This window comes from Mobula birostris, chromosome 16, assembly GCF_030028105.1.
Source record: "Mobula birostris isolate sMobBir1 chromosome 16, sMobBir1.hap1, whole genome shotgun sequence".
Taxonomy (NCBI): domain Eukaryota; kingdom Metazoa; phylum Chordata; class Chondrichthyes; order Myliobatiformes; family Myliobatidae; genus Mobula; species Mobula birostris.
Genome location: NC_092385.1, coordinates 53,149,023 through 53,164,697, shown reverse-complemented (window position 1 = coordinate 53,164,697; position 15,675 = coordinate 53,149,023). Strand labels below are relative to the sequence as shown.

At 44.6% G+C, this 15,675-nt stretch overlaps 1 protein-coding gene across 3 annotated transcripts in view; it reads right to left on the bottom strand.

Moving 5' to 3' along the window:
- The window catches only part of rassf1 (Ras association domain family member 1), a 116,268-nt gene that overhangs the window by 11,948 nt on the left and 88,645 nt on the right, over nucleotides 1-15,675 (bottom strand). For 2 of the 3 annotated variants that reach the window (XM_072280645.1, XM_072280647.1), the window contains 2 exons: nucleotides 9,235-9,348; nucleotides 524-628 (listed from right to left, as the gene is read on the bottom strand). In XM_072280645.1, coding sequence (XP_072136746.1) covers nucleotides 524-628; nucleotides 9,235-9,348 — 219 coding nt within the window. The remainder of the gene's footprint in view (nucleotides 1-523; nucleotides 629-9,234; nucleotides 9,349-15,675) is intronic. The other variant, XM_072280646.1, reaches the window with a different exon arrangement.

Genomic DNA, 15,675 nt, shown 5'->3' with positions numbered 1-15,675 from the left:
TGGCATCAGTGGAAGAAGGAGACTAATGCAACCTCCTCCACCCTCTGCTGCTACCCTGCATTTTAGGACAGGCAATGCCCAGGACAGAGAAGTAGTAAATATCCCCACCCGAGTGAGAAACACAGTAAAAAAGCACATTAAAAGGCTAAAGACAAAACACAGATATGAATGGGGACTATTTAACCACTAATACAAAGTTTTTATCTCATGTTCTCCACCATATCAAAGTAATGCAAGTCATAAAAGAATGCCTATTCACTAATGAGATGCAGAAGCACAAGAAAGCTGCCAAGTTATAATAATGGGTGGCAAATACTATCCAATAAAAGCCTATTCATTTTTGGGAACAAGACACTACTGGGTTTATTGGCAATTACTGATTGTTTTAAAAGGCGTTGAGTCCCCACTTACACTGTTACATTCAATATGGTGAAGTTACCCCTAAAATATTGTTAGAAATTTGACTTTAAAAAAAATTGCCGCTTATGATCAAGGTATAATCACACATCACTTGTTAACTTACCAGGGTCATGATGAGATCACTGTTGATCTGTGAGTTGTACTCTTTAACCTTGGATTCGATTTCATCACGTGTAAGGACCTGTTTCTCCCAATTAATGTATTCATCCTGGAGAATAGCAGGGAAACTTTAATTATACACAACCTTCATTAACCCATCACAAGGCAGGTACAGAAAGGGATGTGGGGAAGAGGGTGGGAGATGTTGCTTTCATTCACTTTACAATTCCAATTTTCATATGCACATTGGTTTGAGATCTAAATGTGGTGGTTTATCTAGTTGTCATTTGACCAATTCCGTCAGTCACATACACGGCATCTTGGAGCAGGCAGTCGGGTCACAATTACCTACTTCTACCTGTTTCTTATGTTCTACTTGTCAATGGTAAACCCTTCTCATGTTTAACATGTAAGTGCTCAGAGAAAGTAAAGTAGCCTTTGATGGTTAAAAAGGCTTACCTATTAAAATTTGATATTTAGTAAACAATCTTACCAACACACTGGCTACAATTTTTATAGCCACTTTAATGTATCAAAGTGCCCAGTCTGCTTCTAAAGAAACATAATTTATTTATTTAGGCAAAGGAATATGTATTTCTTCCCAGCAGGACAAGTGGTTGATGCGGACTTGGACCCAGGTGCCCATTTCCAAGCTGTGGCACCCGAGGACTTTGATCCCACCAGAGTGAAGCTGTGGTTACCATCAATTAGTACGTACGAACATTCCTGTGACGGGTGGTGGCAAAAGCAGTTGTGGATGTCTCCCCAGTCCTTTTCAGATCTTTACTTTTTACGAAATACTGCTCTTAACCTCTTGTCACATTCTTTGGCTCTCTGACAATTTTTAAATTGAGGAGGTATAGAAGGGGTCGAATTGTCATTGAGTATATTTAAAGTGGAAGTTGATATGTTTTTGATTAGTAAGGACATCAAAGGTTACAGGGAGAAGGCAGGAGAATGGGAATGAGAGCGATAATAAATGAGCTGTGATCGAATGGCGGAGCGGACTCAATGGGCTAAATGGCCCAATTCTGTTCCTATGTCTTATGGTCTAAAATAACAGAAACGGGACTTTATCCTCCTGATTCCAGAGTTATTTATGCACATGAATGTAATTCCCCAGCTGCCATGGTGAGATTTGAACTCAATGTCTCTGACTGGACCAGTGGTCCAGAACTCTGTTGCTGGTCCAACAATTTACCCCCTACCATACCAACACCCCAGTTTAAAAACTTTAAGAGCCAAAGAATGTGACAAGAGGTTAAGAGCAGTATATCATAAAAAAGTAAAGATCTGAAAAGGACTGGGGAGACATCCACAACTGCTTTTGCCACCACCCGTCACAGGAATGTTCATACGTACTAATTGATGGTAACCACAGCTTCACTTTGGTGGGATCAAAGGAGCCTTTCAAAGTCTGAGGGTGCCGCAGCATGGAAGTGGGCGCTTTGGCCCAAGTCCACACATCAACCACTAATGCTATTTTTTATTCTCTCCATATTCTCACGTCCCCCACTGAAGGGAAATTTACAGTGGTCAGTTCACCTACCAACCTGCAGATCTTTGGGGAAGAGGAGAAAGCAGAGTACCCAAGGCAGAAGATGCACACACACACAGATGGTCAGTATTGAACTTGGATCCATTGCTGCGTAAGGCAGTGACTTTACGAGCTGAGCCACAGTGACCTGCACTCATCTATCTGATCTGTAGTCAAGGAAAACTCATTCATAGCAATGGTGACAGTGACCGCAGTGGAGAATGGGGCACGTGATGCATCAGAGGCCTACCAACTACCAACAAAAACATGCTCATTCAAAAACCATGCAGAGACTTCACAGTTCTAAATTAACACACAGAAAATGCTGGAGGAACTTGGCGTCAATTGTTCATTCCTCTCCATGGATGCTGCCTGACCTACTGAGTTTCTCTAGTATTACTCTGGATTTACAGCATCTGCAGAATCTCGTGTTTACAATTCCAAATTAGTTGTGGGGAACGCTTGCCTATCTTCTGTGCTCGTGCTAAAATTAAATCAACAGCTGAAGGATTCAGGAAGGAAAAGGATTGCTTGGCAGTTTCTGCCCATGTGTTCAGGATGTGTCAAACAATTCCCGGAGGGTCCATTATCAAATGGAAAAGCCACATCCTGTTCACTACGTGGTCTCAGAAGGCATCATTGCTCGACTCACAGCACGCTTACAAAGCAAACCCAAGTGTGTTTTGGTGAGTGGCACTGGAAGTCCAAAGCTACACCCCAGTGCATGGAGCACATGAAGAGCTAATTTTCCAAGACCCCCCGAACAACTTGCATCTTTGAGGCTGTAAGATGACTGAAGGTCCTTTATAGAAACATTACCAGGCTAAACTTAACGCTAAAATCATAATATGAAAATGAGAAAGGTGAACACGGTAGTAGATATTTATAAAAGGAGGCAGAAAAGTGACAAGGGCTAAAGAGGGAATTCTTGAGTTTATGGTCTAGTCCAGGCGTTCCCAACTTTTTTAATGCCATGGAGCCTTACCATTAGGCAAGTTTGGGAACCCCTGAGACCCTAGTCAGTTAACAGCCCAGAGGCAATTGTGGAGTAAATGAAATCACTATGTTCAAGAACCCAAATCAAGCTTAAAACATGGAAGCAAACAAGAATCCAGCAGGTAGGCAGCCAGTTCATTTGTGTTACACTTCAGACTGAGTAGAAAGAATTATTTCATATGACAGCTCAGCTTGAGATTCTGCAGTTAGGCCTCCAGTGCAGTACTTTGGCCTGGTAAGTGCCAAATCCCTCCCCGCCCAGTCCCTCACGTACTGACTCACTCTATTCTGGATCTGGTCCAGAAGAGAGAAAGAGATTGTGGGGGCGGTTGTTCATACAATCAGGTTGGAGACTACCAAATCTATCTATCTATCTAAATGGAATGAGGTGTTGTTCCTCTAATCTGTGTCTAGTCTCAACTTAGCAGTAACAGAGGCTAGGAACAGACATATAACCATATAACAATTACAGCACAGAAACAGGCCATCTCAGCCCTTCTAGTCCGTGCCGAACCCTTTTTCTCACCTAGTTGCACCGACCTGCACTCAGCCCATAACCCTCCATTCCTTTCCTGTCCATATATCTATCCAATTTAACTTTAAACGACAACATCGAACCTGCCTCAACCACTTCTGCTGGAAGCTCGTTCCACAGCTACCACTCTCTGAGTAAAGAAGTTCCCCCTCATGTTACCCCTAAACTTTTGCCCTTTAACTCTCAACTCATGTCCTCCTGTTTGAATCTCCCCCACTCTCAATGGAAAAAGCCTATCCACGTTAACTCTATCTATCCCCCTCATAATTTTAAATACCTCTATCAAGTCCCCCCTCAACCTTCTACGTACCAAAGAATAAAGACCCAGCCTGTTCAACCTTTCTCTGTAACTTCGGTGATAAAACCCAGGTAACATTCTAGTAAATCTTCTCTGTACTCTCTCTATTTTGTTGACATCTTTCCTATAATTCAGTGACCAAAACTGTACACAATACTCCAAATTTGGCCTCACCAATGCCTTGTACAATTTCAACATTACATCCTAACTCCTATACTCAATACTCTGATTTATAAAGGCCAGCATACCAAAAGCTTTCTTCACCACCCTATCCACATGAGATTCCACCTTCAGGGAACTATGTACCATTATTCCTAGATCTCTCTGTTCTACTGCATTCTTCAATGCCCTACCATTTACCATGTATGTCCTATTTTGATTAGTCCTACCAAAATGTAGCACCTCACATTTATCAGCATTAAACTCCATCTGCCATCTTTCAGCCCACTTTTCTAACTGGCCTAAATCTCTCTGCAAGCTTTGAAAACCTACTTCATTATCCACAACTCCACCTACCTTAGTATCATCTGCATACTTACTCATCTAATTTACCACCCCATCATCCAGATCATTAATGTATATGACAAATAACATTGGTCCCAGTACAGATCCCTGAGGCACACCACTAGTCACCAGCCTCCAATCTGACAAACAGTTATCCACCACTACTGTCTGGTGTCTCCCATCCAGCCACTGCTAAATCCATTTTACTACTTCAATATTAATACTTAACGATTGAACCTTCCTAACCAACCTTCCATGTGGGACCTTGTCAAAGGCCTTACTGAAGTCCATATAGACAACAACCACCGCTTTACTCTCGTCAACTTTCCTAGTAACCTCTTCAAAAAATTCAATAAGATTTGTCAAACATGACCTTCCACGCACAAATCCATGTTGACTGTTCCTAATCAGACCCTGTCTATCCAGATAACATTATATACCATCTCTAAGAATACTTTCCATCAATTTACCCGCCACTGACGTCAAACTCACAGGCCGATAATTGCTAGGTTTAGTCTTAGAGCCCTTTTTAAACAATGGAACAACATGAGCAATACGCCAATCCTCCGGCACCACCCCCGTTTCTAATGACATTTGAAATATTTCTGTCAGAGCCCCTGCTATTTCCCCACTAACTTCCCTCAAGTTCCTAGGGAATATCCCGTCAGGACCCGGAGACTTATCCACCTTTATGTTCCTTAATAACGCCAGTACTTCCTTTCACATGTCAGAGTGGGAATGGAAAGAAGAACGAGAATGGCTGGTCTTTGGTCTAGATTTACAGCATTACAGACTTCTTGTGTGGCTACGGGTGAGACTCCTTCTGCCATTTGACATTGAAGGGTTTGGAAGCTCCTCAAAAACAAGAGGGTTTATCACCCTAGGAGCCACACGACTGGCAATGGTAAATATGCACAGAATCATCAACATTGAGTATGTTGACTAATCGGCACTAAGAACATAAAGGGGTTTGTTTGTACTGTTATTCTTTTTATATAAATTTATAATGGAAAATGTTTATTTTTGAAATTAACAAAGGAATAACCTCAACAATACAAATCCTTTGCCATTACATCCGATTGTTGTCTTCATTATGCTCAAAGGTATCCCAAGTGTTCAAGGTAGGAAAGCACTAGATGCTATTAGACTGTAGAAGCAAGTTTTGGAAGTATGATATGCAGATTTGTGAACACTGTGAAAGAGATCTAGTGCTTATTAAGGTTAAGTGAGAAATCCAGCATGACAGAAACAAATATTTGTACGTGCTGCACCAATGCCCAGGAATAGGGAAGGCTGCAGATAGTGGTGGGTATAACCCTGCCCATCACAGGCAAAGCTCTCCCCACCACATGAAGGGTCTCGGCCTGAATCGTCGACCGTTTCTTCCCCTCTGTAAATGCTGCCTCACCTACAGAGTTCCTCCAGCACTGAGATCTATATGGTGCGCTGCCACAACAAAGCAGCATCCATCATCAAAGATGCAAAGCACCCAGGCCATGCCCTCCTCTCACTACTACCATCATGTAGAAGGTCTTATGTCCTACACCACCAGGTTCAGAAACAGTTATTACCCTACAATCTTCAGGTAACTATTCCAAATTGATTCTGAACTGATTCTACGACCTACAGACTCACTTTCAAGGACTATTTACAAATCACATTCTCAGTTTTGCTTTTTATTTGCAGTTTGTCTTCTTTTGCACATTGGTTGTTTATTAGTCTTTGTCTGTTTAAATACAGCTTTTCATAAAATTCTTTTTTGCGGCAAGAAAATGAATCTCAAGGTAGTATATACACAATAATAATAAATTTAATTTGAACTTCTAACTTTGAACACACACAGTCCAAAGAATTAACTCTGTCATTTTCTACTGACAGACTTAATCCACAAGATAGATCAAATTTTTAAACTTGCTCATTTTATTTATTCACAGTGATTGGACCTTTAAACTCCAAGTAACTTTTCCAAAGAAAGAATATAAAAGTGAAATCAGTCAGAATTGTAAAGCAAGGAACTAGGCACACTGGTTCAGAGTTCTGGTGTGAGGGGACCATTGAATTTGTTATAATGTAGAACTGAAAGACCACCCTGTGGAACAGGACATGGGTCCAGACAATGAAAAATGTAACAGGAGGGTGGGGAGATAAAATATACCCAGAGGTGCAAGAATGGGTAGTATGCAAATCAAAACTTGTTTTTTTTGCAAGAAATTGAATATCTTGAAGAAAAATGTGAAGGAAATCTGAATTTTCCCAGAACATGGGAGGGGGGAGGAAGGAAGGAAGCCAAGATAAGGAATGACCAGCAGGGTGCACTTAATTCTTACCACTGGCCTTTGGTCCACAAACTTCCCACCCTCCCGTGCTTCCTGCTGACTCTGTCATTAGATCATCACATTACAAGTAGGGGATGGGTAGTCCACGTGGAACACCCTGCGGCTGTCTGCTATCATACACCCTTGCTTAGTGCTTGAAGTAGATTTGGCACTGCCATGTTCTACTGATACACATCCGATCAATTATTTCAGGAATAGTGTGAACTCTTAGTCGGGGAGGTTGGAGAGGAAACGAACAAAAGACAAACTATTTAACGCTGTAGGGATTAACAAAAAGCTCCAGGTGAAAATGACCTCACTCCAGGATCAACAGTTTCATCACTGGATGTGGTTGGTCCCACCCCCAAACCAAGGCAGCCAGTTCCACATAGCTTTTCATAGTTTTTAATTAGCTGATACAGGGGACATGATTGTGAGACTGAACATTCAAGTAGTTTGGAAGGCGGGACTGCGGCATTTGGGGCAAGGGGAGTTAACAGTGCAACCAGCAGAGGGTCTCGGGGAGAAACAGAAAGGATAGTGTGAAGAAGCCTCAGGAAAGCAGCCAAGCCAACCCCTCCCTGAAGATGTAAGCATTTGAGAGCAAGGACAACTACTGCACTGTTATCAGGCTCTTGCACAGATCTCTCATATACTGAAGAATGAACCCATGATCTCCCAATCTGCCTTGTTGTGGCTCTTGTATTTTCGTCTACCTGCACTGTACTTTCCCTACAATTGCAACACTATGTTCTGTATAGCTTTCCTTTACACTATAGCAATCAACTTATGTACAGAATAATCTGCCTATGTGGTATGCAAGCAAGAGCTTTTCACCACACCTATATAATATACTGTAGTTTCTGGAAATAACTTGGAAAATGTGTAGCTCAGGTGTATGATGGTTGAAATGAGTTGTTCGCTTACCTTGGCAATCTACTTCCAAATGTTTCAATACCATTCGAGGAGACTCAATCAGTGAACAGGGTGCTGATGATATCTCCTCATATGGTGACGAAACGTTTGCAAGTCGATTGCCTGGATTGGAAAACTCAACCCAACTGTAGATTCTGCTGCGTCTCTCCCGTAACTCCATCATTTACAACGAACATTGAAGAAAAGCGTGGGCCACGACCTGGGCATCACACAAACCACCTTCCCTTCATTCCATGGTCCACTGCACTCTCCTTTCAGATTCTATCTTCTGCCCTTGGCCTCTTCGACCTATCATCTCCCAGCTTCTCACTTCATTCCCACCTACCCATCTTCCCACTCTCACCTGGATTCACCTATCAACAGCTAGCTCCCACTGCACCCCTCACAAAAACTTTACTCTGACTTCTGCCCTCTTCTTTCCAATCCAATGAAGGGTCTCAGCTTGAATCATCGATTGTATATTTCCCTTCATAGATGCTGCCTGACCTGCTAAATTCCTCTAGCATTTTGTGTGTTGCTACCTGTATGGAACATATTGACTTCCATGCAAGTCACTACATAAATATAAATTGTTTTCTGTGTTAGTTGAAAGGCCTCGAGTTGGCTTTAATATTTGCTGAACAGCCATATTCATGAAAATGTGTTATTTAAATGAATCACTGTAAATGGTGCTTCGTGAGTGGAGAGTGGCCCAAGAAAAATCAATCATAATTGAGTTGCAGTGTGGAGCTCAGTGCTATACCCAGGCATCACATGGAATCCTCAGTGCAAACAGACCTCTAGCTCTTGCTGGGTTGTGCTTGAAACGGAATCCTCAATTAGGACCGTCTATGAGCTTTAGTTTCACTGATACGTAGTAACTTTGTAAATTCAAAGTGAACGGGAACTGGTCTTGGCAAGTCCTACTGGAAGTTTTACTGAAAGTTTCAATGAAAATAAAACCTAGAAGGCACAGAATCAGCCAGCTCTAGAAGTGCGTGCGTGAGCGACAGTGAGACAGAGACAGAGAAAGAGAAAGACAGAGAGACATGCATACGCAAAGAAAAATTTGTTGAGTGGTTTATGACCAGTCTGCTGGTATACCACCTGACCTCCTGATGAGATCAGCCAACGGTGGGCAGCAGTTTTACCTAACCAAAATACTGCAGCTGGAGATAGGAATGGGGTAAAGGATGGTTAGTCAAGGGTTAGGTAGATATTCTTTGGTTTCTGTCTTACCATGAAACGATTATACATCTGGACACCCTACCAGCCACCCCACCCCCAATGCTCTCCACAGACAGCGCTTACTCAGCTGACGACTGGGATTCGAGGGGGAATTTTTCTCAGTCAGAGAGGGACAAGTACCTAGAATCCCTAGAAAGACTGATAAAGGTACCATCACAGGCAACGTTCAAGCGTCTAGTCAGAGAATGGACGGGTGCCCACTAATTCGTGTGCGGACATGACGGGCCGAATAGCCCGTTCCCGATCTCTTTAATTCTATTCTCTTCGGGCCGATCCCCTCCTCATTCCACCAGCTCTTTCCCCTTTCCCTCACGGCCACCTCCTCCAAACCCTTCTCCCCCTCGGCTTTCAGCGCTCCACAACCCACCTTGTACTTCCTGGGTTTCTTAATGAACGAGGTCCTGGCTGTGAAGAACTGTTCGAATTCCGAGTCTTCCTCCTGGCTGCAGTAACCACTGCTGCTAGTGCTGGTCCACGTCATCTGGAACGAGGGGGAGGGGTATTTCACTCTTTTTAAGAAAAAATAATTTACGGTTGTGGGAAATCAAAGCAGCCACGTAGCGTGGAGAAAACCCTGCCTCACACCCGAAACCCTGGACACACTGTGACTAGTGAACGCTCTGGTATTGTCTCCGCCAGGCGAGCGAGCGCTTGATCCTCTCTCTCACACAACCGTTGAGATTGGAAAGTACACACACGGCAAATCTCCGGCGCTGATTTGCTCAAAGAAGGAAGTGCGGGGAATGTGGGATCTATACCGGCTCCTCCTTCTTCCTGTCGTTAATGTACAACGCCACTGATATCATCTCCTAAGTATTCAACGGCTAAATATAGCAGCTTTAACCCCTGCCGTGCCAAACTCATCCAACAACCCCTATGGACAGGCCCTCAGTTAGAAAACAGAAGCAACGCAGAAAGGGGGTTTGGCGCAGTAGGCAATCGGGGTTTGGATGAAAGCAGAACACATTAGACAGCATGGAGGTTCAGCTATTTGATTATACAGCCTCCAGACAATAATCCAATCCAGAGGTAAAATGAATTTAAAAACACACAGACTGGGCACCCACACCCGCGACAAGAACGGACACCAACACTCCTTCACATGCCCAATGTGTCAAACCGCATCGGAGATGATCAATTCGAGATCCAAACATTTCCTCGCTGGTAGCTGGCCTGAAGTATAATTATTTCCCTTTTTGGTGAGATGAATTGTGGCGGGGTGCGGGCTGGAATTGCATGAGATCAGGAAGGGCGCACGCATGTCGCACTCTTCTCATGATTAATGTCTCATGATACCTCCCGGAATATCTATTGCTCAACCAAGGTCAGCCCCAGATTATCCCGCTATTACACTGAGAGTGATGTGCACAAGGTGCGCTCCTAACATCAGAAGACGTTAAATGTATTTCACTGGACAGAAAGTATGATCGGACATGCGATGACTGGAAAGTAAATGCTACTGTACACACCCAGCCCGGTACGCGTCCACTATCCATTCAAACCTTTACTCTGGCACATTGCCCTTGTGGTAGTGATAACTGGTCCTGGACGCCCAACGGCGAGATGGGTAGCATTGGTGAAGAGTGAAACACACATACTAACTGAGACTCCGGTCCTTCTCCTCTTTCATCTTTTCACAGGGCACTGTGACTTTGGTCCGCTCTTCCGTTCCCATCAGCCAGCCACTTCAGAACCGCAGAGAGTGCGGCCCCCGCCCCTTTCTCCTCTTCCCACCATCCAGGAAACACAAACAGTCTTTCCAGCAGAGAGTGCGGCCCCCGCCCCTTTCACCTCTTCCCACCATCCAGGAAACACAAACAGTCTTTCCAGGTGGAAGCTGCCAATCACCTGCACTTCTTCCAATCCTGTGTACTGCAGTTCGTGCTCGCAATGTGGTCTCCTCTACATCAGGGGAAAAAAAGAAATGCAGACAAGGTCAAGGCGCACAAAATGCTGGAGGAACTCAGCAAGTCAAGTGGCGTCTTGGAAAAAGAGTGCAATCGACGTTTCGGGCCGAAACCCTTCGGCAGGACTGGAGAGAACAAAGCTGAGGTGGATTTAAAAGGCGGGGGGGGGGAGAAGCACAAGGCGATAGGCGAATCCCGGAGGGGGAAGGATGAAGCAAAGAGCTGGGGAGTTGATTGGCGAAGGAGACAGAAGGCTATTGAAGAAAGAAAAGGGGGGAGGAGCACCAGAGGGGGGCGATGGGCGGGCAAGGAGATAAGGTGAGAGAGGGAAAAGGGGATGAGAAATGGTGAAGTGGGGGGGCATTACCGGAAGTTTGAGAAATCGATGTTCATGCAATCAGGTTGGAGGCTACCCAAACGGAACACAAGGTGTTGTTCCTCCAACCTAAGTGTGGCCTCATCACTACAGTGGAGGAGGCCATGGATGGACGTATCGGAATGGGAATGGGAAGTGGAATTAAAATGGGTGGCCACTGGGAGATCCTGCTTGTTCTGGCGGATGCAGCATAGGTACTCGGCGAAGCAGACTCCCAATCTACGTCGGGTCTCACAGGAGGCCGCACCGGGAGCACCGGACACAGTATATGACCCCCGCAGACTCACAGGTGAAGTGTCGCCTCACCTGGAAGGACTGTTTAGGGCCCTGAATGGTGGTGAGGGAGGAGGTGTAGGATCAGGTGCGGCACTTGTTCTGTTTGCAAGGGTAAGTGTCAGGAGGGAGATCAGTGAGGAGGGGCAAGGGAGTCGCGTAGGGAGCGATCCTTGTGCAAAGCAGAAAGTGCGGGGGTGGGAGGGGGAGAGGGGAGATGCGCTTGGTGCTGGGATCCCTTGGAGGTGGCAGAAGTTTCGGAGAATTACATGCTGGACACGGAGGCTGGTGGGGTGGCAGGTGAGGACAAGCTGATCCCTATGCCTGGTAGAGTGGCGGGATGGTGGGGTAAAAACGGATATGCATGAAATGGAAGAGATACGGTTGAGGGCAGCGTTGATGGTGGAAGATGGGAAGCCCCTGTCTTTGGAAAAGGAGGACATCTCCTTCGTTCTAGAATGAAAAGCCTCATCCTGAGAGCAGATGGGCAGCAGAGACGGGTGAATTGAGAGAAGGGTGTGGCTTATTTTAAACAAATAACAGGGTGTGACGAGGTACAGTCCAGGTAGCTCTGAGAGTCAGTGAGTTCATAATAGACATCGGCGGATAAGCTGTCTTCGGAGATAGAGGCAGTGAAATCGAGAAAGGGGAGGGAGGTGTCGGAAATGCACACCTACAGATTAGATGCCTATGTTCAGTGTGCAGGACAATGCTGAAGTTATCTCCCCATTGCTCGCCACCTTTATGCTCCATAGATAAGAGTGGACGTGGAGAGGGACAGAGGGTATTATCTCAGAATAGGACGTCCCATTAGAATGGAGATAAGAAAGAACTTCTTTAGCCAGAGGGTGGTGAACCTGTAGGATTCATTGCCACATACAGCTGTGGAGGCCAAGTCATTGGGTATATTTAAAGCAGAGGTTGATAGGTTCTTGATTAGCAAGCATGTCAAAAGCTTCAGGGAGAAGGCAGGAGAAAGCGTGGAGGGGAATAATAAATCAGCCATGATCGAGTGGTGGAGCAGACTTAACAGACGGAATGGCCTAATTCTACTCTGATGGCTGATGGTCATCCCACTCTCATTCCGACTCATTGGTCTGTGAACTCTTGTACTGCTACAATGTGGCCCAGCACAAACCCGAGGAACAGCACCTCATCTTCCATCTGGGAACACTGCGACCAAATGCATTTAATACTGAATTCCGTACCTTGATTTCCCTGTCTGTATCAGTCACCCACCTGTAGTATTTCAGCTTGTTTGTGCTTCAACCCTCCCTGGGCGTGACCTGCCGGGAATGTCTTCCTGCTCTGTATTTCACAAGTCCAACATTCTTTTGTCTACCTTTTCACTCTCTTGAAAGCTCCCATTCATTGACCATATAACCTTGTGTATAATTTATAACCCAGTTATACCCTGTCAGAGACATACCTCATCTGGATGGGCTGTACACTAAACTTCTCTCTCTCCCTCCCCACTCTGATGAAAGGTTTTTGAGTACAAGACATTGGAGCAGAATTAGGCCATTTGGCCCATTGAGTCTGCACCACCATTCCATCACAGCTGATTCAAATTCCTTTTCAACCCCATTCTCCTGCCTTCTCCCTGTAGCCTTTAATGCCCTTATTAATCAAGGATCTATCAACCTCCGCTTTAAATATGTCCAGTGACTTGGCCTCCGCAGCTGTCTGTGGCAATGAATTCCACAGGTTCACCACCTCTGGGTAAAGAAATTCCTTGGTTCTGTTCTAAAGGGAGTTTGAGGCTGTGCCCTCTGGTTCTAGACTCTCACACTATTGGAAACATCCTCTCCATTCTACCTAGACCTTTCAATATTTGTTTCAGTGAGATCCCCCCTCACTCTTCGAAACTCCAGCATGTACAGACCCAGAGCATTCAAATGCTCCTCACATGTTAACCTTTTCATTCCTGGGATAATTCTTATAAACTTCCTCTGGATCCTCTCTGATGCCAGCACATCTGTTCTTAGTTAAAACTGCTAATAATACTCCAAATGTGGTCTAACCAATGTTTTATAAAGCCTCAGCATTACATCCTTACTTTAATATTCTAGTCCTCTGGAAACCTGTGTGGATGAGAGTGTGCCAACGAAGACTTACTGTACATTCCCAAACCAAAAGCCATGGATGAACCAGGAGGTATGTCATCTGCTGAAGGCTAGATCTGTGGCATTCAAGTCTGGCAACCCAGGCCTGTACCAGAAAACCAGGTATGATTTGCAGAGGGCTATGTCAAGGGCGAAGAGACAATTTCAAGACAATTTTGTACGAGGTTAGAGGCGACATCAGATGCAAGGTAACTCTGGCAGGGTCTGCAAGGCATTACTTCCTACAAAGTGAAACCCAATAGTATGAATGGTAGTGATGCTTCACTATCAGATGAACTTAATGCCTTCTATGCACGCTTTGAAAGGGAGATCACGACTACAGCTGTGAAGATCCCTGCTGCAGACCCTGTGACCTCTGTCTCAGAGTCCAATGTTAGACTGTCTTTAAAGAGAGTAAATCCTCGCAAGGCAGAAGGTCCCGATGGAGTACCTGGTCAGGCTCTGAAAACCTGTGCCAAGCAACTTACAGGAGTATTCAAGGTCATTTTCAAACTCTCTCTGCTATGGGCGGAAGTTCCCACTTTCTTCAAAAAAGCAAAAATTATACCAGTGCTTAAGGAGAATAATGTGGGCTGCCTTAATGACTATCACTCACATCGACAGTGATGAAATGCTTTGAGAGGTTGGTCATCACTAGAATGAGCTCCTGCAAGGAGTTCAGCAGGGACCTGGACCCATTGCAATTTGCCTATCGCCACAGTAGGTCAACAGCAGACGCAATCTCAATGGCTCTTCACACGGCTTTAGACCACCTGGACAACACAAACACCTATGTCAGGATGCTGTTCATTGACTATAGCTCAGCATTTAATACCATTATTCCCATAATCCTGACTGAGAAGTTGCAGAACCTGGGCCTCTCCAATTGGATCCTTAACTTCCTAACTGGAAGACCACAGTCTGCGCGGATTGACGATAACATATCCTCCTCGCTGACGATCAACACTGCCACACGTCAGGGGTGTGTGCTTAGCCCACTGCTCTACTCTCTGTATACACATGACTGTGTGGCTAGGCATAGCTCAAATACCATCTACAAATTTGCTGACAATATAACTATTGTTGGTAGAATCTCAGGTAACGATCAGAGGGCGTACAGGAGTGAGATATGCCAACTAGTGGAGTGGTGTTGCAGCAACAACCTGGTACTCAACGTCAGTAAGGTGGAGGAGCTGACTGTGGACTTCAGGAAGGGTAAGACGAAGGAACACATACCAATCCTCACAGAGGGATCAGAAGTGGAGAAAGTGAGCAGCTTCAAATTCCTGGCGGTCAAGGTCTCTGAGGATCTAACCTAATCCCAACATATCAATGTAGCTATAAAGAAGACAAGACAGCAGCTATATTTTATTAGGAGTTTGAAGAGATTTGGCATGTCAACAAATACACTCAGAAACTTCTATAGTTGTATTGTGGAGAGCATTCTGACAGGCTGCATCACTGTCTGGTATGGAGGGGCTACTGCACAGGACCAAAAGAAGCTGCAGAAAGTTGTAAATCTAGTCAGTTCCATCTTGGGCAGTAGCCTACAAAGTATCCAGGACATGTATAGTGAGCAGTGTCTCAGAAAGGCAGCGTCCATTATTAAGGACCTCCAGCACCCAGGGCATGCTTTTTTCTCACTGTTACCATCAGATAGGAGGTACAGAAACCTGAAGCCATACACTCAGCGATTCAGGAACAGCTTCTTCCCCTCTAAATGGACACTACCTCACTTTTTTTTTGATATACAGTATTTCTGTTTTTGCACGTATTTTTAAAAATCTATTCATATACATAATTGATTTACTTGTTTATTTATTGTTTTATTTTACTTAGTATTTTTTTCCTCTGCTAGATTATGTATTGCATGGAACTGCTGCTGCTAAGTTAACAAATTTCACATCACATACCAGTGATAATGAACCTGATTCTGAAATGAATGCTAACATTGCATTTGCCTTCCTTACTACCAACTCAACATGCAAGTCAATGTTTAGAAATCCTGCACTAGGACTCCCAAGTACCTTTGCACCCCAATTTCAGAATTCACTCCTCATTTGAGAAAACAGTCTACGCGTTATACCTTATACCAAAGTGTATGACCGTACACCTTCCCACATTGTATTCCATCTACCACTTCTTTG